General features: G+C 48.4%; 1 protein-coding gene across 2 annotated transcripts in view; it reads left to right on the forward strand.

Moving 5' to 3' along the window:
• The window catches only part of ankfn1a (ankyrin repeat and fibronectin type III domain containing 1a), a 124,088-nt gene that overhangs the window by 73,173 nt on the left and 28,040 nt on the right, over positions 1-22,875 (forward strand). For both annotated transcript variants that reach the window (XM_075457329.1, XM_075457330.1), the window contains exons 12-14: positions 897-994; positions 3,617-3,707; positions 10,070-10,177. In XM_075457329.1, the coding sequence (XP_075313444.1) occupies positions 897-994; positions 3,617-3,707; positions 10,070-10,177 (297 nt within the window). The remainder of the gene's footprint in view (positions 1-896; positions 995-3,616; positions 3,708-10,069; positions 10,178-22,875) is intronic.

Here is a 22,875-nt window from a genome sequence, read left to right on the forward strand (position 1 = left end):
GCTCATTTCCAACAATATGATGATTGGCAACAAAAACGTGTTCATTTTAATTTCAGTGAAATCTAAATGAAAAAAAGCACTTCATCACACGATGATGTCAGCGAGGCCCTAAGCCAATCAGAGTAGAGGTTGATGTCCTTACTTCTGCTGCCGCCTCAGCCCTCTGAGGCTTTAAAGTCATGTGACAGGGTGACGTTCTCCAACACTGTGAAAGTCAGACAAGATTTCTGACCAGCAGTTTAAGATTTGAGAATCGGCCCCCGGCCCTGGCCTTGGTCTTGGTCTTGGTCCTTGGGCCTTGGGTCTTGGGCCTTGGTCTTGGTCCTTGGGTCTTGGGTCTTGGTCCTTGGGCCTTGGTCTTGGGCCTTGGGTCTTGGGTCTTGGGCCTTGGGCCTTGGTCTTGGTCCTTGGGTCTTGGGTCTTGGTCCTTGGGCCTTGGTCTTGGGCCTTGGGTCTTGGGTCTTGGGCCTTGGGCCTTGGTCTTTGCCCCCGGCCTTGGGTCTTGGGTCTTGGGCCTTGGGCCTTGGTCTTGGCCTTGGCCTCTGAGTATCTGAGGCTGCGAGGTGGCTCATACGAGGTGAACAGAAAAGATTCACCAGGTTCAGAAACGTTGCAGTGGTTTTATATAACTTGGTATATCCTTTATTACGCGCTCGGTGGTTTTTATTCGCTGTTCTTGTATCGGCGCTGAGATCCCACATCGGGGCGTCTGTGCGGGGCAGAGATGGATATAAACAGAGACAGGAAGTGACAGTTGGAGACAGCCAGGGGCCGCGAGCCGAGCGCTCAGAAGGTTAATGATGATTTCATCACCTCGTGAGGAACTATTGATTGGTGGTGAAAAGATAAGCTGTTTGCCGGATAATTAACCCCCGTTGGTGTGTGTGTGTTCGCAGCGGAGTGGAGCTGCCTGAAGGATTTCTCGCTGCTCGCCGGTGAGATGGTGCTGGATAATCTTCAGAGCCTGAAGTGCACCATCAGCAGCCTCTCCACGGTAACCGCAGCATCCTCCTCCTCCTCCCGTCACACATTAACACTCTTTTCTTCCACTTTAATGCAGTTTGTGGGAACACTGAGCAAATATGACCATTCCACGCCATCTGCTGCAGGCCGAAGCTGCGGATCTTTACGGCTCCGCCTCTGGACTCCTGCGTGGACGGGAGAATCGGACGCCGCCTTGGTTTTATGATGAGATGCTCCGGAGAGCTTTAACAGACATATTTGCGTTTGTAAAAGCTTCTCTGACTGCGCTGCATCTGCTGTTTGCCATTTAGAGCTGCAGCGAGCCCTGAAAACATTTAGAAAAGAACACGCCGTCTGAATGGAAAGGGCGGGAGACACTCTGTGGGTGGATAATGAGCCGAGCCAGAAAATGTCACGTGTTGGCGTGCAGCAGCACTCATTTACATGCTGTTTCACAGTGTCAGGGCTGAGTCTTTGGTTGTTTAAACACAGGTATCACTGAGGCGGGGCTCAGGGTTAGAGTCAGGGGCCACAGACGGAGACACTTCAGATAAATGTAAAGCTAAACAATCCACAGAGTGCTGCAAAGACTAAGATACCTGCTGCAAACACCCACAGAGCCCACATCAGAGGTGGGTAGAGCAGCCAAAAACTGTACTCAAGTAAAAGTAAAAAGTAGTCATCCAAATAATTACTTGAGTAAGAGTAAAAAAGTGCTTGGTGAAAAAACTACTCAAGTACTGAGTAACGTCTGATTTATTTGTTCAAAATCAAATCAAATTTATTTGTAGCACATTTCATGTACAAAACAGTTCAAAGTGCTTCACATAAAATAAAAGCATTGCAGCAGGGAGTGGAAGAAGCATTAAAAATACATAAAAGAACATAATGAGAAACAAATAAAATCATTTAAATTAATTTGAAAACAAGCAACAGTCCAGATAAGTTCAAAGATATCGTGCAGACACATGAGAACAGAAATGTCTTTAACCTGGATTTAAAAATGTCTCCATTTGGTGCAAGTTTAATCTCCACTGGCAGTTTGTTCCACTTGTTTGCAGCATAACAGCTAAATGCTGCTTCTCCATGTTTAGTCTGGACTCTGGACTGGACCAGCTGACCTTGTTAACACAAGCATTCAATCAGACAGACAAAAATACTAAATAATCATCTTTAGGCCAGTTAGAGTTCATCCAATTGATAAAATAAATTTTAATTAATTAATTAATTACAAAATAGCTTGAATTAAAATAATCCAGGTAAATTCAAGTACTTCAATAAAAAATAAGAGAGACTTAGGAAACGTTAGCAAACAGGGTTTTATTTCACACAAAAAACAAAGTTAAACAAAAGCGCGGCTGAGCCGGATGACAAAAAACCTAAACTGTGGAATAAATACTTGACAAAACAAAAGACTTGACGTCACATGGAAAAATACTTAGCTTGGAAGTAGGGTCGTGGCATGGCATGAGGGATATTGACGGGTAGGATCTGGCAAAGAAACAGGGGAGCCTGGAAGCTAAATGGGGAACTGGGTGATTGTGAATGAGTGCAGCTGATGGGGAAAACACAGGTGAAGTGAGTGAAAAAACAATGGAAAAACCTAACTAAACATGAACTCAAAAACCAAGACATGAAACAACCTAAAACATGAAAAAACACAAAACCAAAAACATGGGAAAAATCCCGTGGGCGTGACTTTTAAAACATATGTAACCCATATGTAACCTAAAAAACAAACATTCACCTATCCATGGGGGGAAAAACGAGTTTAGGAAACTTCCCGCTACATGTTTCCTCAAGTTAGATGTTGAGTTTCTGCTGAAATGTGCGTTTGTTTTGGTTGACACAGAAGACACATAATTTAGCTGCTGTTTCTCACTCTTTGTAAGGTAAACATGCTTTCAGTATGAGGCCTCGTCTGCGTCTTCATTTCCCACCGTTGGTTCTGACATTTTTCATCTGTTTCTTTCTTTGTTTGCTACAACTGCTAATGCTAAAGCTAACCCGTCCCGCCGCTGAGATCGAGTACGGTCACGTGACCAGACTGCACGGCTACGTCTGATTGGTGGAACACAGTCAGGTGGTAGAGCCTTTGGCGGAAGTCTCTCTCTCTGTCAGAATAAAACATTAAAATGAGGCGTACGCGGGGGGATAAAAATAATGAGGCGTAGAATACCAAAGAGGTAAGAAGAAAGGTAACCAGCTCATTGTAGCCTAATGTAGCGGAGTAAGAGGACAGTTTCTGCTGCACACATCTACTCAAGTTAAAGTAAAAAGTATAGAGATTTAGAACTACTCCTAGAAGTATAATGTTTTCAAAAACATACAGAAGTAAATGTAACTGGTTACTACACACCTCTGGCCCACAGAAATGAGCTGCTCAGTGACAGCAGAGAACACCAAAGTAATTTCAGGTCCACTCATTTCCCTCATCGAACGCACAGGTTCAAACATTTTGGCAGATTTCTTTGTTTAGCGGCAGCTAACTTTGTTTGCACAGGAAACAGGATGAAGAATGATTTTACGCTGCCTGTCCAAACGTTTGTGGACACGAAATAATCCTGCTCCGAGCTCTGAGGACGTGTCCATGGACTCGCTTTGTATTTACGTCTGAGCCTAGCTCTGTTAACAGATGGTTTCTGTTTTTCAGGGTCAGCTCTACTTCGTTAGAGTGTCGGCGTACAACATGAAGGGCTGGGGGCCACCCACCTCCTCCCTCCCTCCATCTGCTGCTCCATCCAGTAAGTTCACTCTGCTTCTCACTGAGTCACCCAGAAAACTGAAGGACACACCAACTGTGAGCTTTACAGCGACTCTCAAAGTCTCCAGTTTAAGGTTTTTATGCAGCGACTTCATTCAGAGACACAGGTCAGGGAGTCAGAGAGACTGGGGTCAGGGAGTCAGAGAGACTGGGGTCAGGGAGTCATAGAGACTGGGGTCAGCGAGTCATAGAGACCGGGGTCAGAGAGTCAAAAGCCGCTTTTGGACTGTAGGAACCTTTGGCAGTTCTAATTACCTTTTAATCCGCGGGGCCGTTTTCTCCCGTGTTCGGACATACAGGAACTCGGGGCTTTCTCCCTCAGTTCCTAGAACTATTTAGCTCCTTCTCCGAGGTCGGGTCTTTTCATGGTTCTATAGAACGAATCTAACGGAGGTGTGTGGTGGTCGGTAGCTACGCCCCTTGTCATGCTATCACGGCTGAAATGTTTCCTCATAGACACAGACACAACCAGCGGGTGTTTAATAAGTTAAACTTACACTGGTCTCATTTGTCTGCAGCGCTGCTCTCCTTTCTTCCTTCATGAAATGAAAAAGTATCTCCTGACTCTGTGTGAGCTTTTCCAGCCTCGATATTAGACGCCTGATGTGATCGTCCATGATTAATATCACCATCATACAGACCATAAACACAGTGGCCTCCCCACTCTCCATATTAGCTTCTTGGTGGTGTTTTTTCTACTCTCATTACTTTTACCATTTTGTTTTGTGTTTGAATGTAGCGCTAAACGGCTAACGGCTAACACGTCACTGAAGCAGACGGCTGCGCGCGGCGCATGAGTCCCTATCAGGTCCCGACTCATGTGCGAATGCAGACTGAAACAGTTCCGCTGGGGAAGGATAGTTATCAGAACGAAATTCGAGGAGGGTAGTTCTGATAACTACTTTCTTAGAACGGTCTGTCCGAAAGCGGCTATAGAGACCGGGTTCAGAGAGTCAGAGAGACCGGGGTCAGCGCTTCATAGAGACGGGGGTCAGAGAGTCATAGAAACAGGGTTCAGAGAGTCAGAGAGACCGGGGTCAGCGCTTCATAGAGACGGGGGTCAGAGAGTCATAGAAACCGGAGTCAGAGAGTCATAGAGACCGGGGTCAGAGAGTCATAGAGACCGGAGTCAGAGAGCCATAGAGACTGGGGTCAGCGAGTCATAGAGACAGGGGTCAGAGAGCCATAGAGACCGGGGTCAGAGAGACCGGGGTCAGAGAGTCATAGAGACCGGGGTCAGAGAGACCGGGGTCAGAGAGTCATAGAGACCGGGGTCAGAGAGACCGGGGTCAGAGAGTCATAGAGACCGGAGTCAGAGAGCCATAGAGACTGGGGTCAGCGAGTCAGAGAGACCGGGGTCAGAGAAACCGGGGTCAGAGAGTCAGAGAGACAGGGGTCAGAGAGCCATAGAGACCGGGGTCAGAGAGACCGGGGTCAGAGAGTCATAGAGACCGGGGTCAGAGAGACCGGGGTCAGAGAGTCATAGAGACCGGGGTCAGAGAGACCGGGGTCAGAGAGTCATAGAGACCGGAGTCAGAGAGCCATAGAGACTGGGGTCAGCGAGTCAGAGAGACCGGGGTCAGAGAGTCAGAGAGACAGGGGTCAGCGCTTGGTAGAGACCGGGGTCAGCGCTTCATAGAGACCGGGGTCAGAGAGTCATAGAGACAGGGGTCAGAGAGTCATAGAAACTGGGGTCAGAGAGTCATAGAGACCGGGGTCAGAGAGTCATAGAGACCGGGGTCAGCGAGTCATAAAGACCGGGGTCAGAGAGTCATAGAGACCGGGGTCAGAGAGTCATAGAGACCGAGGTCAGAGAGTCATAGAGACAGGGGTCAGAGAGTCATAGAAACCGGGGTCAGAGAGTCATAGAGACCGGGGTCAGAGAGTCATAGAGACAGGGGTCAGAGAGTCATAGAAACCGGGGTCAGAGAGTCATAGAGACCGGGGTCAGAGAGTCATAGAGACCGGGGTCAGAGAGTCATAGAGACCGGTGTCAGCGAGTCATAAAGACCGGGGTCAGGGAGTCATAGAGACTGGGGTCAGCGAGTCATAAAGACCGGAGTCAGAGAGTCATAGAGACCGAGGTCATGGAGTCGGAGAGACCGGGGTCAGGGAGTCAGAGACAGGGGTCAGAGAGTCATAGAGACCGGGGTCAGAGAGTCATAGAGACCGGAGTCAGAGAGTCATAGAGACTGGGGTCAGGGAGTCATAGAGACCGGAGTTAGAGAGTCATAGAGACCGGAGTCAGAGAGTCATAGAGACCGGGGTCAGAGAGTCATAGAGACCGGAGTCAGAGAGTCATAGAGACCGGAGTCAGAGAGTCATAGAGACCGGAGTCAGAGAGTCATAGAGACCGGGGTCAGAGAGTCATAGAGACCGGAGTCAGAGAGTCATAGAGACCGGGGTCAGAGAGTCATAGAGACCGGAGTCAGAGAGTCATAGAGACCGGGGTCAGGGAGTCATAGAGACCGGGGTCAGAGAGTCATAGAGACCGGAGTCAGAGAATCATAGAGACCGGGGTCAGAGAGTCATAGAGACCGGAGTCAGAGAGTCATAGAGACCGGGGTCAGAGAGTCAGAGACAGGGGTCAGAGAGTCACAGAGACTGGGGTCAGCGCTTCATAGAGACCGGGGTCATGGAGTCGGAGAGACCTGGGTCATGGAGTCATAGAGACAGGGGTCTGAGAGTCATAGAGACAGGGGTCAGAGAGTCATAGAGACCGGGGTCAGAGAGTCATAGAGACAGGGGTCAGAGAGTCATAGAGACCGGGGTCAGAGAGTCATAGAGACCGGAGTCAGAGAGTCATAGAGACTGGGGTCAGAGAGTCAGAGAGACCGGGGTCAGAGAGTCATAGAGACAGGGGTCAGAGAGTCATAGAGACCGGGGTCAGAGAGTCATAGAGACAGGGGTCAGAGAGTCATAGAGACTGGGGTCAGAGAGTCATAGAGACCGGGGTCAGAGAGTCATAGAGACAGGGGTCAGAGAGTCATAGAGACCGGGGTCAGAGAGTCATAGAGACAGGGGTCAGAGAGTCATAGAGACTGGGGTCAGAGAGTCAGAGAGACCGGGGTCAGCGAGTCATAGAGACCGGAGTCAGAGAGTCATAGAGACCGGAGTCATAGAGACAGGGGTCAGAGAGTCAGAGAGACCGGGGTCAGAGAGTCATAGAGACAGGGGTCAGAGAGTCATAGAGACCGGAGTCATAGAGACAGGGGTCAGAGAGTCAGAGACAGGGGTCAGAGAGTCACAGAGACTGGGGTCAGCGCTTCATAGAGACCGGGGTCATGGAGTCGGAGAGACCTGGGTCATGGAGTCATAGAGACAGGGGTCTGAGAGTCATAGAGACAGGGGTCAGAGAGTCATAGAGACCGGGGTCAGAGAGTCATAGAGACAGGGGTCAGAGAGTCATAGAGACCGGGGTCAGAGAGTCATAGAGACCGGAGTCAGAGAGTCATAGAGACTGGGGTCAGAGAGTCAGAGAGACCGGGGTCAGAGAGTCATAGAGACAGGGGTCAGAGAGTCATAGAGACCGGGGTCAGAGAGTCATAGAGACAGGGGTCAGAGAGTCATAGAGACTGGGGTCAGAGAGTCATAGAGACCGGGGTCAGAGAGTCATAGAGACAGGGGTCAGAGAGTCATAGAGACCGGGGTCAGAGAGTCATAGAGACAGGGGTCAGAGAGTCATAGAGACTGGGGTCAGAGAGTCAGAGAGACCGGGGTCAGCGAGTCATAGAGACCGGAGTCAGAGAGTCATAGAGACCGGAGTCATAGAGACAGGGGTCAGAGAGTCAGAGAGACCGGGGTCAGAGAGTCATAGAGACAGGGGTCAGAGAGTCATAGAGACCGGAGTCATAGAGACAGGGGTCAGAGAGTCATAGAGACAGGGGTCAGAGACTCATCACCATCCCTCTGACAGTTAAAGGGTTGGTTAAACAGGTCAGAAACCTGGATCAGGTGTTCGTGGAGCTCCAGCATCATCCAGGATGGAGAACCTGGGTTGACCGGTTTGTTCCTGGTGGCCATGAAGCTGAGTTTGTCTCAGCTGAGCACGGCGAGCATCACCTCTGAATCATAAAGCGTCATGTTCTGAGGTCCTCGGGGGGGAACATCGGTTTCTACTCTCCGTCACGACTCCTTTCTTTACGAGTGCTTCATCCTTGAGCTGAGTGTGTTTTCAGTGTGTTTTTCATTGTTTTCAGTGTGTTTTCAGTGTGTTTTCTGTGTGTTTTTCAGTGTGTTTTCAGTGTGTTTTCAGTGTGTTTTCTGTGTGTTTTCAGTGTGTTTTTCAGTGTTTTCAGTGTGTTTTCTGTGCGTTTACTGTGTGTTTTCAGTGTGTTTTTCAGTGTGTTTTCAGTGTGTTTTTCAGTGTTTTCAGTGTGTTTTTCAGTGTTTTCAGTGTGTTTTCAGTGTGTTTTCTGTACGTTTTCTGTGTGTTTTCAGTGTGTTTTCTGTGTGTTTTCTGTGTGTTTTCAGTGTGTTTTCTGTGCGTTTTCTGTGTGTTTTCTGTGTGTTTTCTCTGCGTTTTCTGTGTGTTTTCAGTGTGTTTTCTGTGTGTTTTCTGTGTGTTTTCAGTGTGTTTTCTGTGCGTTTTCTGTGTGTTTTCTGTGTGTTTTCTCTGCGTTTTCTGTGTGTTTTCAGTGTGTTTTCTGTGTGTTTTCAGTGTGTTTTCTGTGTGTTTTTCTTCTGTATTTTCAGTGTGTTTTTCTTCTGTGTTTTCAGTGTGTTTTCAGTGTGTTTTCAGTGTGTTTTCTGTGTGTTTTCAGTGTGTTTACAGTGTGTTTACTGTGTGTTTTTCTTCTGTATTTTCAGTGTGTTTTTCTTCTGTGTTCTCTCTGTGTTTTCTCTGTGTTTTCTGTTTGAGTGTTTTCTGTGTTCTTTAGAGTGCGTGGGTGTGTGTTGAAATCAGCAGTGAAAGCATGACTACACCTCTTAGAGCCTCCGGTAACCAGTAGCACTCTTTCACAGATTTCTGTTGTCACATTTTTCTGTAGATTTGTTTCTACAGAGAGGTGCATTCTGGGTGGTTTGTGTGCTATGGCTGTGGAGTTCACTCAGATATTCCTTCCCCACCAGCCTGTTATACAACAAGGTCAGAGCTTTCATTACAGCTCAGGGGCTCCGCTGTAAGCCAGGTTCAACTTATTCTGGTGGGCAGAACCACAACAGAACAACTGCAGATGGTTCTAATAAGCTGCAGGCGTGGGAAAAAGAAAGGTTGTGTTTACCTCATGTTAAGATCTGATGATCGTTCATGTCCTGAAATATAAAACCTTAGATTCTGTGGTACCAGAGTCGTGTGTGATCCGGTCTCAGTTCAACACGGTCAGATCTGCGTCCATGTTTTGGGTCCAAAGTGGTTCTGGTTTACGGAGCGTGTTGGACTCCACCAGGGCTGCCCCTCCTCATCGATCCTGTTTGTGGCTTCATGGACAGGATCTGGAGGGAACCTCAGGGTTCCAGTTCTGCTTTATGCAGATGATGTGGTTCTGTTGGCTTCTTCAGGACCTTCAGTTCACAGCTGAGTGTGAAGCAGCCGGGATGAAAGTCGGCTCTTCCAGATCTGAGGCCACGGTTCTGAACCTCCGGGACGGGGATGAGTCTCTGCCTCAGGGGGAGGGGTCTCTGCCTCAGGGGGAGGGGTCTCTGCCTCAGGGGGAGGAGTCCCTGCCTCAGGGGAGGAGTCCCTGCATCAGGGGGAGGGGTCTCTGCCTCAGGGGGAGGAGTCTCTGCCTCAGGGGGAGGAGTCTCTGCCTCAGGGGAGGAGTCTCTGCCTCAGGGGGAGGGGTCTCTGCCTCAGGGGGAGGAGTCCCTGCCTCAGGGGAGGAGTCTCTGCATCAGGGGGAGGAGTCCCTGCCTCAGGGGAGGAGTCTCTGCATCAGGGGGAGGAGTCTCTGCCTCAGGGGGAGGAGTCTCTGCCTCAGGGGGAGGAGTCTCTGCATCAGGGGGAGGGGTCTCTGCCTCAGGGGGAGGAGTCCCTGCCTCAGGGGAGGAGTCTCTGCATCAGGGGGAGGAGTCTCTGCCTCAGGGAGAGGAGTCTCTGCCTCAGGGGGATGAGTCTCTGCATCAGGGGGATGAGTCTCTGCCTCAGGGGAGGAGTCTCTGCCTCAGGGGGAGGAGTCTCTGCTCCAGGGGGAGGAGCTCCACCATCCGGGGGGCGGGGCTCCAGTAGAGCCGCTGTTCCTCCACTTGGAAAGGAGTCAGCTGAGCTGGTTCCTCTGGTTAGGATGCCTCCTAGGAGGAGGCCCCGGGTCAGAACCAGAACTCTCTGCAGGGATTATACGTCCCATCTGGCTAAGATGATGGGTGGATGAGGTGACGGTGGTTCTTTGGTTTTTGTTCCAGATTGGAGAGAGAGCGACGGCAGGGAGCCCAGGAGGCGGGGCCACATCGAGGCCATGGAGCGCCTGCTGCAGCAGGTCCGAGCCACGCACACACACTACTGCTGCGGAGGTGAGTGAAAATGCTCAGGTGTGGAGGAAGGTGTGTTGTTTAGACTCAGGAACCGGTTCCAGGTGGCGTCATGGGTTGTTCGGGCGCCCCGTTTATAGAGGCTACAGTCATCTCCCCCCTGTTTCCTGTATCTCTGCCCCCTGTTTCCTGTCTCTCTGCCCCCTGTTTCCTGTCTCTCTGCCCCCTGTTTCCTGTCTCTCTGCCCCCTGTTTCCTGTCTCTCTGCCCCTGTTTGACATGTTTGAGCTTGCTAAGCTTTAATATCTGATATCTGAACACTAATGAAAGCTGGTTCCCAAACACAGACAGAAGATATTAAACCTGCAGGAAGACAAACTCATCCGATGTAATCCGTCTCCCTTCCTCTCAGATCTGAGGTTTAATTTGAACAAAGTCAACACCCAGACTGAGGATTAAGAGAATCAGACTGCTGTTACACACAGAATCTAACAGCTGACAGAGTTCATCCACAGCAGCCGACAGAACGATGAGTTTCAGAGGGGCGGCCCTCAGAGATATTTGCCCAAAGTGATCCATTCGTAAGGACCGGTTGGATCTTCCAGCTCTGAGCCCCATCGTTACCTCACTTTAAACGCCTCCTCGGCCCACGTTTGAAGCTCCCTCGGCTGCATTCAGACCAGTGTTTATGCATGTTGCTGCAAACAGTATTATATTCAGTGTTTCAGTGAATAAAGGGACATTTCATGGTTTTTTGTCTTAGAATAGTGGATGAATTGTTTCCTGGCTGATGTAGTTTTTGGGCGTGTTTTGCTCCCAAGTTAACAGATTTAACCAGATTTAAACTTTACTTTACTACATCAATCAGCCGGAGTTAGAAGTTACGGTACGCCGTTATTCTACTTTGTACAAATATACAAAGTGCTTCACATGATGGAAATAAAACCGAACGAAACGAGAGGATTTACAGCTGTGCAGCAGACCTGATCAGCTTCATTTCTTTAAATATATCCATAAAAAGCTGGATGGCAGAACCAGAGTTAGTTCAGTTCTGAGCAGCTTTAAAGTGAATATCTGCAGATGTTTCCATGGTAACGGCTGCAGAGATTCACTGAAACATGTTCCAACATGAACATAAACCCAGAATCTGAGGCAGAACCAGAGTTAGTTCAGTTTAGAGATGCTTAACTCGAATCTTTTGGGTGATCCGGGCCGATCGGATCATTTCAAGGAGGTGATTCGAGTTATACGGATCACTTGAATCACTTGAGTCACTTATTAAAAAAAAAAAAAAAAAAAAAAACCTTTCTGCCGTTAAGTAGCTATGTACCTCGCCTTTTTTTTTTTCCCATTTATCAATTCATTTTGATAAATCAAAGAGCAGCCTACGGCTACAAGTTCACTCATTTATGTCAAGTAATAATTCAATGCCATTTTATCTGAAAGCCAGACATGAAATGATTATTTTTCAACGACTGTACAAGATGCATGAAGCCACGCTAACCGAGCCTGTAGCGAGCTACAGAGGCTTCAGCAGACGGGTTGACGACGACAATCCTTGCTGCCGGCAGAATCGAAACTTAAAAAGATCCGAGTTGGCAGTGATGATCCGCTACTTGCCCATCTGACCGCTGAATCGCTGGCTCTGAGTGACTCAGCGGGTCAGACGGGCAAGTAGCGGATCACTGCCAACTCGGATCTTTTTAAGTTTCGATTCTGCCGCGTGACTCGACTGGCCGTGAGTCACCCAGAGCCGGCATGATTCGCCCGACTCAGCTTGCGAGCGAGCAGAGAGATAGAGCCGAGTGCGCCGCGACCCGCGACTCGCAGAGTGATCCGTTCGAGCAGTACGAGTCAGCGGGGATCCGTCCCGTCCGGACGGATCGCAAGTCAGGACGGATCAGTAGGGGGCATGGCTCACTTAACCAACAACAAACGGGCTCGTGACAAACGGGGCGGGACTAGCTAGCTAGCACCCAACTACACCAGTTCTAACATGATTATTACAATTCTTCCTCTTTATTTTTTTATTATTTATCACACAAATACCAGTCTGTGAAAACTACCAGTCTGTGATTGGCTGGTGGCGTGGCTCATTTATACAACTAGGAGTTGCGAGCGAGCAGAGCCGAATGCGCCGCGACCCGCGACTCGCAGAGTGATCCGTTCGAGCAGTACGAGTCAGCGGGGATCCGTCCCGTCCGGACGGATCGCAAATCAGGACGGATCAGTAGGGGGCATGGCTCACTTAACCAACAACAAACGGGCTCGTGACAAACGGGGCGGGAGTTAGGTTTCGTTTCACTCAGTGTGTGCCTGTGACTGTGTGTTCGTGACTGAACTAGTAGGCAACTAAAGAGGGATATATATATATATATATATTCCGGTTTCATCATTTCTCTCACGACAAAGGTGCAAGAGCGCTGTAACTGCCATTTGTTGACATAATGAAATGTGTCTGGCTCAACTTGGGCGGATCTTTTTTTTTTTTGTTTTTTTTTTGTTTTTTTTTTAAGGCGGATCAAATGCATGTCACCATCCGGTCTGCCCGGGTGACGTATTTATCCGGGTTGAAAACCGGATAACCCGGATTTTGTTACAGCTCTAGTTCAGTTCTGAGCAGCTTTAAAGTGAATATCTGCAGATGTTTCCATGGTAACAGCTGCAGAGATTCACTGAAACATGTTCCAACATGAACATAAACCCAGAATCTGAGGCAGAACCAGAGTTAGTTCAGTTCTGAGCAGCTTTAAAGTGAATATCTGCAGATGTTTCCATGGTAACAGCTGCAGAGATTCACTGAAACATGTTCCAACATGAACATAAACCCAGAATCTGAGGCAGAACCAGAGTTAGTTCAGTTCTGAGCAGCTTTAAAGTGAATATCTGCTCTGAGCTGCTTTCTCCTCCAGCACAGCCTGAACCCTCTCAGACGAGCTTTCTGTCCTTTCTTTAAGGAGTCTTCAGGAATAGTTCTCCAGGCTTCTTGAAGGACATCCCAAAGCTCTTCTTTGGATGTGGGCTGCCTTTTGTTGCGTTCTCTGCCAACATGATCCCACACTGCTTCAGTAATGTTGAGCTCCGGGCTCTGGGGAGGATTCATCCCTCCATCAGACCTGCTGCCACTGATTTTCAGCCCACTTCTTGTGTCCTTTGGCACAGCTCAGCCTTTTCTCCCTGTTTCCCTTCCTTAAGAACGGCTTCCTGACAGCCACCCTTCCATGGAGCCCATTTCTGATGAGGCTTGGGCCAACAGCAGATGGATCAGCTGAAGGTCCAGATGCATCTCTCAGCTCCTGTGTCAGGTCTTTGCTGGATGTTTTCCTCTTTCTTAAGGACATCACTTTCAGATCCTGTTCATCTGCTGGAGATAGTTCTTTAGGCCTGACACTTCTTCTTCTGTCCTCCATGCGTCCAGTTTCCTCAAATGTTTTAAGGACACACTGCACACCATGCTGAGATATGCCAAGTTTTCAGCTAACAGCTCTTTGGGAATCAGCTTGTTGCTGCAGAAATCCTGTTTTCTGTCTGTCACACTGTGTTATCTTTGCTGTTTTTCACACATGCAGCTAAAGAAATGGGAACAAATCTTAATTCCAGTCTAAAACCCACAAAGAGCTTCTAGATTATTCATTTCTGGAGGCATAAAACAGTTTAATCATGTAATTTATATTAATTGTTCCATAATTAGTCATTAGATTATATCTTATATTCCTTTTTTAAGCTTTAAATTGAATCTTATTTACTTTTTCTTGATGTTGTATAACATATAATTCTTATTATTGTCTGTTTTTTTTCTACTTTTAGACGTGATAACGTACATTATTTTTGGATTAGGATTTCTTTTAAACAGAATTTCTTATATTAATTTGACTCTTTTGGTAACTGAAAGCAGTTTTAACGTAAATGTACAAAAAAGTTGAAACTATGAAGCTGTTTTTCACAGATGCAGCTAAAGAAATGGGAACAAACGATCAGCTCACTGCAGTAAAACGCTTCTCACCCACTGATGCTTCAGCTGTAACGGTCTCATCCTGTTTCATAACGTATCGCTCAGAGAACCCTCTGTGCAGCAGCGCCCTCTGCTGGCATCTTTAGTTTCCTTTTAAACACACTGAGCTCTTTACACCTAAAACACAAATATGAATAATTAGAAGTTTTAAACATCTTGTTTACTCTAAATAGGAGTGAAAAAAAGCCAAGTCCACTGTAGTGGTGGGTCTTCATGTAACTTATGATCAGAGGAATCTGACGGATGGTGTCCAAACTCTCCTCCTCTGGGGCAGCTGCTCAGTGTTTGTTCACCGAGTGCAGAGAAAAAGCTCTTTATCACAGCGACTGTTCGGGAAGTGGAAACAATGGGAGAAAACTCTGACTGAGTGAGGACTGGAGTGTTCAGCCTCACTCTATTTACCGTCCAAACATGTGTGGATGACAAATATCACTCGTGCACAGCTGGTCTCCATCACTGCTGCCTGTTCGACTGAACGGAGCCCCGAGGATCATTAAAGTAAAAGTGTCAATTCTGGGCTGACATATTAGGCCTTTTTATTAGGACTAATCTAATTAATCACATGATTTCCCTGATTAATCACGATTAATCGCATTTGTACACAGAATCCAAAAATGAATCCAAAAGTAGTGTATAGCTTTTAGCATTTAGCTTTATTTTAAATGTGCTGCCATATGAATGAAAGTGCCATAACATTTGTTGTGCAAACACACTTTTAACATCAGCATCTTTCTGTAGTTTTTATGTAGAAGCCTCGCTCCACTGTCTGTTTCCTTGAATGACTTGCTGCTATCAGTTGTGTGTTTTGCCTTTAAGTGATATTTTAGACTGGAACTACTACGCTGAGAAGACAATTCAACTTGGCTGTAAATGCAGGAGTTTTTTTTTTTAATATATTTTGAAATACGTGCTTTTATGTTGAAACAAGTAAAACAGGAAGTAGCGCCGGTTAGCTCCGTGAGCTTCACACACAGACCGAGGAACACCTGTAGCGGTGATGTTAGCTGCTAGTTTATTTTTATTTTAATGCGTTAATGCGCGATAAAATATTTATAGGCGTTTAATAATTAACAAGTTAACGCAATAATAACGAGTTTACTCCCCCAGTCCTACTTTTTACACCTTTTTTTTTTTTTTTTTTTACACCATTTGACACAATTTTCTGAGTTTTATTGAGATGTTTGAGTCAGACTTTGGTCTAAATACCTGCTGGTATAAGCACGGCGGCTCTCTGTCTCAGCCCTGTTTTAACACCTCTGTTTTCAGACTGAGCAGCAGCTCAACTCCGCCCTCTCTGTGAGGTCAGCAGCTCAGCTCCGCCCTCTCTGTGAGGTCAGCAGCTGCTGCAGCTGTAAGCTAGCAGCTGCTGCAGCCGTAAGCTAGCAGCTGCTGCAGCTGTAAGCTAGCGGCTGCTGTAGCCGTAAGCTAGCCGCTCCTGTAGCCGTAAGCTAGCGGATGCTGTAGCCGTAAGCTAGCAGCTGCTGCAGCTGTAAGCTAGCGGCTGCTGTAGCCATAAGCTAGCCGCTCCTGTAGCCGTAAGCTAGCGGCTGCTGTAGCCGTAAGCTAGCAGCTGCTGTCGCTGTAAGCTAGCGGCTGCTGTAGCTATAAGCTAGCGGCAGATGCTAGCAAATGATGCTTTCTCATCAACAGTGATGGACCAAGCCACAGATGTACGCAGCGTAACTCCTAGTAATGCATGTGTACCGTTAATTACTGCGTTTAAACACTTTGGATACATTAACCTCATTAAACACCTACATCTTTATCAGAAACATGCCAATAACGTAGCGTTAGCACACCGAGAGTGAGGAGAGGACCGGTGTTGTGTTGGAAACACCCTTTTCCACACAGCTGCAGGTTGATGGGTTACAGAACGGAACCGTTCAGCTAGAAAGCTTCTTCTTCAGCTGTTAGTTTGACATGATAGAAGTCAGGATCTGCAGGACATCAGGGGCGCTAACGTGCCGATAATGTAACGCTAACACACCCAGAGCGGTGCACGGTGATCCGAACTCACGGGCAGGTTTATGTAGGATTTCTGCAGGAGTCAGTCGAGACTGTTGAATTTACATTTGTGTACACGCTCAATTAGTCATTATTCCAGCTGCGTGTGCAGCCACCTCTGTGGGGTGTATATTTGTACTATTTATTCCCAGAGAAGCAAAAATAAATGTGTGAAATTAATCAGTGTGGGCACAAAGAGCCACTATGGAGCAGGGAGCTGGTTCAGCAGCCTGGATATCTTAATTTATGATGTGTGTGTGTTTCCATCACTTCAGAGGACATTACATGAACTCACATTAATTAGCGCCGGTCTGTGTGCTGTCTGTTGGAGCTCCACTTTATGATGAGGCAGCTCCAGTTACAGCATCACAGTGTGAGGCTGTGTGGAGAGAAGAATGTCCCCACAACTTCATTAATACCAGTTCGCTCACACAGCATGAATGGGATGGTTGTTTTCTCTCCATCACCATCAATAGTTCAGCCAGCTTTGCTCATTGGGGCCCTGATCCAGCCCATCCCATCCCAGAGCCTGGCTGCAGGGACTGGCTGCTGACAGCAGGCTGGATGCTCCTTCGGCTCTTTGCTCCATTTCTTCCAACAAAGATCTGGAACACTGACGGCTCTGACCACAGCACGCGTTTCCATGGTGACGCTCCATCCCAGACGCCTCCGAGCCCAGAGAAGTGGACGCCGCCTCTGGACCAGGTTAACATCAGGCTAACATCAGGCTAACATCAGGCTAACATCAGACTAACATCAGGCTAACATCAGGTTAACATCAGGCTAACATCACGCTAACATTAGGCTAACATCAGGCTAACATTAGGTTAACATTAGGTTAACATCAGGCTAACATCAGACTAACATTAGGTTAACATCAGGCTAACATCAGACTAACATCAGGCTAACATCAGACTAACATCACGCTAACATTAGGCTAACAGTAGGCTAACAATAGGTTAACATCAGGCTAACATTATGCTAACATCAGGCTAACATTATGCTAACATCAGACTAACATCAGGCTAACATCAGACTAACATCAGGCTAACATCACGCTAACATTAGGCTAACAGCAGGCTAACATTAGGTTAAGATCAGGCTAACATTATGCTAACATCAGGCTAACATTATGCTAACATCAGGCTAACATTAGGTTAACATTAGGCTAACATTAGGTTAACATCAGGCTAACACCAGGCTAACATCAGGCTAACATCAGGCTAACATTAGGCTAACATCAGACTAACACCAGGCTAACACCAGGCTAACACCAGGCTAACATCAGGCTAACATCAGGCTAACATCAGGCTAACACCAGGCTAACATCAGGCTAACATCAGACTAACATCAGGCTAACATCAGGCTAACATCAGGCTAACATCAGGCTTCTTCTCTGCACAGTAAAGGCTGTGAATGGAACTCTGGATCGTGGTGCTGGACAAAGGTTTCCCACAGTAATCCCTCGTCCGTGTGGTTCTATCAGCTGCTGATGAATGAGGGTTCTTGTCGTTTGGTTCATTTGAAAATAACCTTTGACTGACATCAATCTGTCCGACTCCCTGACGAAGGCGAGCGAGCTGAAACACGTTGGAGCTTTAGAAGTTTATTTGACCTCCAAAGAGCTCCTTAAATGAATACCAGGGTGAATCCAGGAAGCTGTTCAAACTCTAAATGGCTGTGTTCCCAACCGCCTACTACATACTACATACTGCATACTACATACTACATACTTCCATACTCATCGATCAGACAGTATGCAGAGCGTTTACCCACAATGCATTTCGCTCCTGCCCGAGCCGAAATCAGCCGGCCTGAAGCTGATTTCTCTTAAGCTCTAAACTCTGTAAACTTTAGCAACATTTGAAACATTTTCAGGAGAGAAAGTAGTCGTTTAGATCCCCAACGTGTTGAAAACCTGACAAAATACCGGCTGTTTACAATTTTGTGCCCACGAATTCGGCGCTACTAAAGCTAGCCGCAGTGAGCAACGCACTTCCGGTTATTTTCACAAAATAAAATACCCGTTGCCTTTTATCATAGGGAAAGCCATTACCATACAATTGGTGCTTTTGTTTTGAAAACAGGAAGTGAAGCTACCCTCGTTGTAGCTAGCTTGAAACTGCCGTTTTGACAGGAAATGACGATCGGCGACGTCACGTTACGTTGCATCTTGGGTAGTTTGAGTATGAGTAGTAACCTCATGATGCATACCCAACATTTAGGAGAATCTAGTATGCATCCAGGAACTTAAAAAAAGTTAAAGTTAGTAGGAGTAGTACGAGAAGTAGGCGGTTTCAAACACAGCCAATGAGTCAGTTTGCTTTTGTTCTGCTGCTTCCAAGCATTTCTCTATAATTTCGACCAAATAAAGTCTGTCTGCTGTTGTTCTGTTTAACTCAGTCAGCTTCTTCGTGATCGCTGAGTCGTTCTAACTCGTCTTTAAGTTGATATTTTCCTGACTCTCTCCTCCTCGGCTCCCCCGTCGGCTTGTTGTCACATTTGCATCTGGGAACATTAATAAGTTCAATCAGCTGAGACGGAGCCTGAAATAAAAACCTCCTCCCGGCTCTCCTCTGTCAGACGGAGAGGTGGCCGCCTCATCAATCTCCTCCGACCTGAACTCCTTTCTTTATTTATCCAGCGCCGCACAGGAGGCCGGCGAGCTGTTGTCGTATTATCCACCTGTCAGACGCAGTTAGCCTCCAGCGCTGCAGACACACAGAGACTGTTTAAAGTCTCTGAAATACCCGGCCGAGCGTGAACACTGCTCCTGTTCAGGCGCAGATGTGTCCAGCTGCAGAAGAAATGCGGGCATCAGAATCACAAGCATCACTCCTGAGGAGAAGCACTTTAAAGTTTTCAGGTTTAAAGTTTGTACCACTGAGAGAAGGCAAAGACCGGCTTCACATGGAGACACGAAGAAGAGGAAACCTCCAACAGTCTGAGAAGTTCCTGCACATCATCATCTGATCATGTGACACAAACCGACCGGTTACACCATCAACATTTTGGTGTTTCATTTTAGATTTAGTTAAAATCTTCTTCCCTGCCGTAATCCTGCAGATTTATTTATTGATGACAGATTTTGTGCAGGTTAGCAAATGACTTTCAGCTCTTTAATTAGGGCTGGGTGAGTTAACTCATTAATATCAGCGTTAACTAGCTAATTATTTAACGCTGATAAATATTTTATTGCGCATTAACGCAGGTTTTATTTTGTAAAAGTCTGTTGCTCACAGGCTTTTATTTTGTAAAAGTCTGTTGCTCACAGACTTTTATTTTGTAAAAGTCTGTTGCTCACAGACTTTTATTTAGTAAAAGTCTGCTGCTGTCTGCTGTGGAACAGGAAAAGAAAGTAATCGGCGGATCCACCAAACATGGAGAAGGGTACGGAACTTTTACTCGGCCATTTTCATGTTAAAGTTCTTCCAGACGGCGGAGTCGACAGAACCAAAGTCATCTGTAAACACTGCCAAGTTGAATTGTCTTCTCAGCGTAGTAGTTCCAGTCTAAAATATCACTTAAAGGCAAAACACACAACTGATAGCAGCAAGTCATTCAAGGAAACAGACAGTGGAGCGAGGCTTCTACATAAAAACTACAGAAAGATGCTGATGTTAAAAGTGTGTTTGCACAACAAATGTTATGGCACTTTCATTCATATGGCAGCACATTTAAAATAAAGCTAAATGCTAAAAGCTATACACTACTTTTGGATTCATTTTTGGATTCTGCGTACAAATGCGATTAATCGTGATTAATCAGGGAAATCATGTGATTAATTAGATTCCAGCCCTACTTTTAATGTCAGTAAAACACAAATGAGGCTCATAAGAGCCACGGTGACGTGGCCCACCGGTCTCCTGCTGTTATTTTGGTATTTTCTGAGCTGGGAGTGAACTGCAGAGCTGGAGACTCCGCTGTCCTCGCCAGTACAGGTGCGGCTGTAACGTCAGGAGTTTACAGCCTCGTATCTGCAGCTGACGCCTGTTTCAGGTCGTTGGGCCGCATGTTGGATCCAAATCTCTCTGTTTGTTAGCTTCTCTGTTCGGCAGATTTGATCACGCTCTGAAGGATTAAAGCGTTCTCAGAAAGTGCTTTTCTGTCGTCTCTTCCTGCCATCGGGGGTTATGCTGTGTCAGTAATTGGGTAGATAATCTGTGTTATCCCAGGAGAGAGTTGGTTTCGTTTGGACCTTCAGTTCCCCGCATGCCTCCTGACGTCCTCCATCTTGTGCCTCGGCCCTGAACGGGTTTCCTCTGGGAAGAACGGCGGCGTGTCTGTGAGCCTCAGTTGGCTCCACGTCTGTTTACACGCTGGTAATTATGTGACGCCTAATTAGCCCGAGTCAAAAGGGGCGCTGTGGTCTGGAGATTGGCATCGCTGAGCAGCCCAGGACGGCCAGAGGGAATGAAGGAGATAACATTCAGTCTGACCGGCAGTGTGGGACCCGAACCTGCTGACCCTGTTCAGACCTCAGAGTCCGAGGGAAGTTAAGGAGGCAAACAGAAAGCCACATTCAGGTCCTGTTGCCTCACACCTCCTCTCAGGTGATCCCATTCATGTCCCGCTGCCCCACACCTCCTCTCAGGTGATCCCATTCATCTCCCGCTGCCTCACACCTCCTCTCAGGTGATCCCATTCATCTCCCGCTGCCCCACACCTCCTCTCAGGTGATCCCATTCATCTCCCGCTGCCTCACACCTCCTCTCAGGTGATCCCATTCAGGTCCCGCTGCCCCACACCTCCTCTCAGGTGATCCCATTCAGGTCCCGCTGCCCCACACCTCCTCTCAGGTGATCCCATTCATGTCCCGCTGCCCCACACCTCCTCTCAGGTGATCCCATTCATGTCCCGCTGCCCCACACCTCCTCTCAGGTGATCCCATTCATGTCCCGCTGCCCCACACCTCCTCTCAGGTGATCCCATTCAGGTCCCGCTGCCCCACACCTCCTCTCAGGTGATCCCATTCATGTCCCGCTGCCCCACACCTCCTCTCTGGTGATCCCATTCATCTCCCTCTGCCCCACACCTCCTCTCAGGTGATCCCATTCATCTCCCTCTGCCCCACACCTCCTCTCAGGTGATCCCATTCAGGTCCCGCTGCCTCACACCTCCTCTCAGGTGATCCCATTCATGTCCCGCTGCCCCACACCTCCTCTCAGGTGATCCCATTCATGTCCCGCTGCCTCACACCTCCTCTCAGGTGATCCCATTCATGTCCCGCTGCCCCACTCCTCCTCTCAGGTGATCCCATTCATGTCCCGCTGCCTCACACCTCCTCTCAGGTGATCCCATTCATGTCCCGCTGCCTCACACCTCCTCTCAGGTGATCCCATTCATGTCCCGCTGCCTCACACCTCCTCTCAGGTGATCCCATTCATGTCCCGCTGCCTCACACCTCCTCTCAGGTGATCCCATTCATGTCCCGCTGCCCCACACCTCCTCTCAGGTGATCCCATTCATGTCCCGCTGCCCCACACCTCCTCTCAGGTGATCCCATTCATGTCCCGCTGCCCCACACCTCCTCTCAGGTGATCCCATTCATGTCCCGCTGCCCCACACCTCCTCTCAGGTGATCCCATTCATGTCCCGCTGCCCCACACCTCCTCTCAGGTGATCCCACTCATGTCCCGCTGCCCCACACCTCCTCTCAGGTGATCCCATTCATGTCCCGCTGCCTCACACCTCCTCTCAGGTGATCCCATTCAGGTCCCGCTGCCCCACACCTCCTCTCAGGTGATCCCATTCATGTCCCGCTGCCCCACACCTCCTCTCAGGTGATCCCATTCATGTCCCGCTGCCCCACATCTCCTCTCAGGTGATCCCATTCAGGTCCCGCTGCCCCACACCTCCTCTCAGGTGATCCCATTCATGTCCCGCTGCCCCACACCTCCTCTCAGGTGATCCCATTCAGGTCCCGCTGCCTCACACCTCCTCTCAGGTGATCCCATTCATGTCCCGCTGCCCCACACCTCCTCTCAGGTGATCCCATTCATGTCCCGCTGCCCCACACCTCCTCTCAGGTGATCCCATTCATCTCCCACTGCCTCACACCTCCTCTCAGGTGATCCCATTCATCTACCGCTGCCCCACACCTCCTCTCAGGTGATCCCATTCATCTCCCTCTGCCCCACACCTCCTCTCAGGTGATCCCATTCATCTCCCTCTGCCCCACACCTCCTCTCAGGTGATCCCATTCAGGTCCCGCTGCCCCACACCTCCTCTCAGGTGATCCCATTCATGTCCCGCTGCCTCACACCTCCTCTCAGGTGATCCCATTCATGTCCCGCTGCCCCACACCTCCTCTCAGGTGATCCCATTCATGTCCCGCTGCCCCACACCTCCTCTCAGGTGATCCCATTCATCTCCCGCTGCCCCACACCTCCTCTCAGGTGATCCCATTCATGTCCCGCTGCCTCACACCTCCTCTCAGGTGATCCCATTCATGTCCCGCTGCCCCACACCTCCTCTCAGGTGATCCCATTCAGGTCCCGCTGCCCCACACCTCCTCTCAGGTGATCCCATTCATGTCCCGCTGCCCCACACCTCCTCTCTGGTGATCCCATTCATCTCCCTCTGCCCCACACCTCCTCTCAGGTGATCCCATTCATCTCCCTCTGCCCCACACCTCCTCTCAGGTGATCCCATTCAGGTCCCGCTGCCTCACACCTCCTCTCAGGTGATCCCATTCATGTCCCGCTGCCCCACACCTCCTCTCA

This window comes from Odontesthes bonariensis, chromosome 23 (genome assembly GCF_027942865.1).
Source record: "Odontesthes bonariensis isolate fOdoBon6 chromosome 23, fOdoBon6.hap1, whole genome shotgun sequence".
Taxonomy (NCBI): domain Eukaryota; kingdom Metazoa; phylum Chordata; class Actinopteri; order Atheriniformes; family Atherinopsidae; genus Odontesthes; species Odontesthes bonariensis.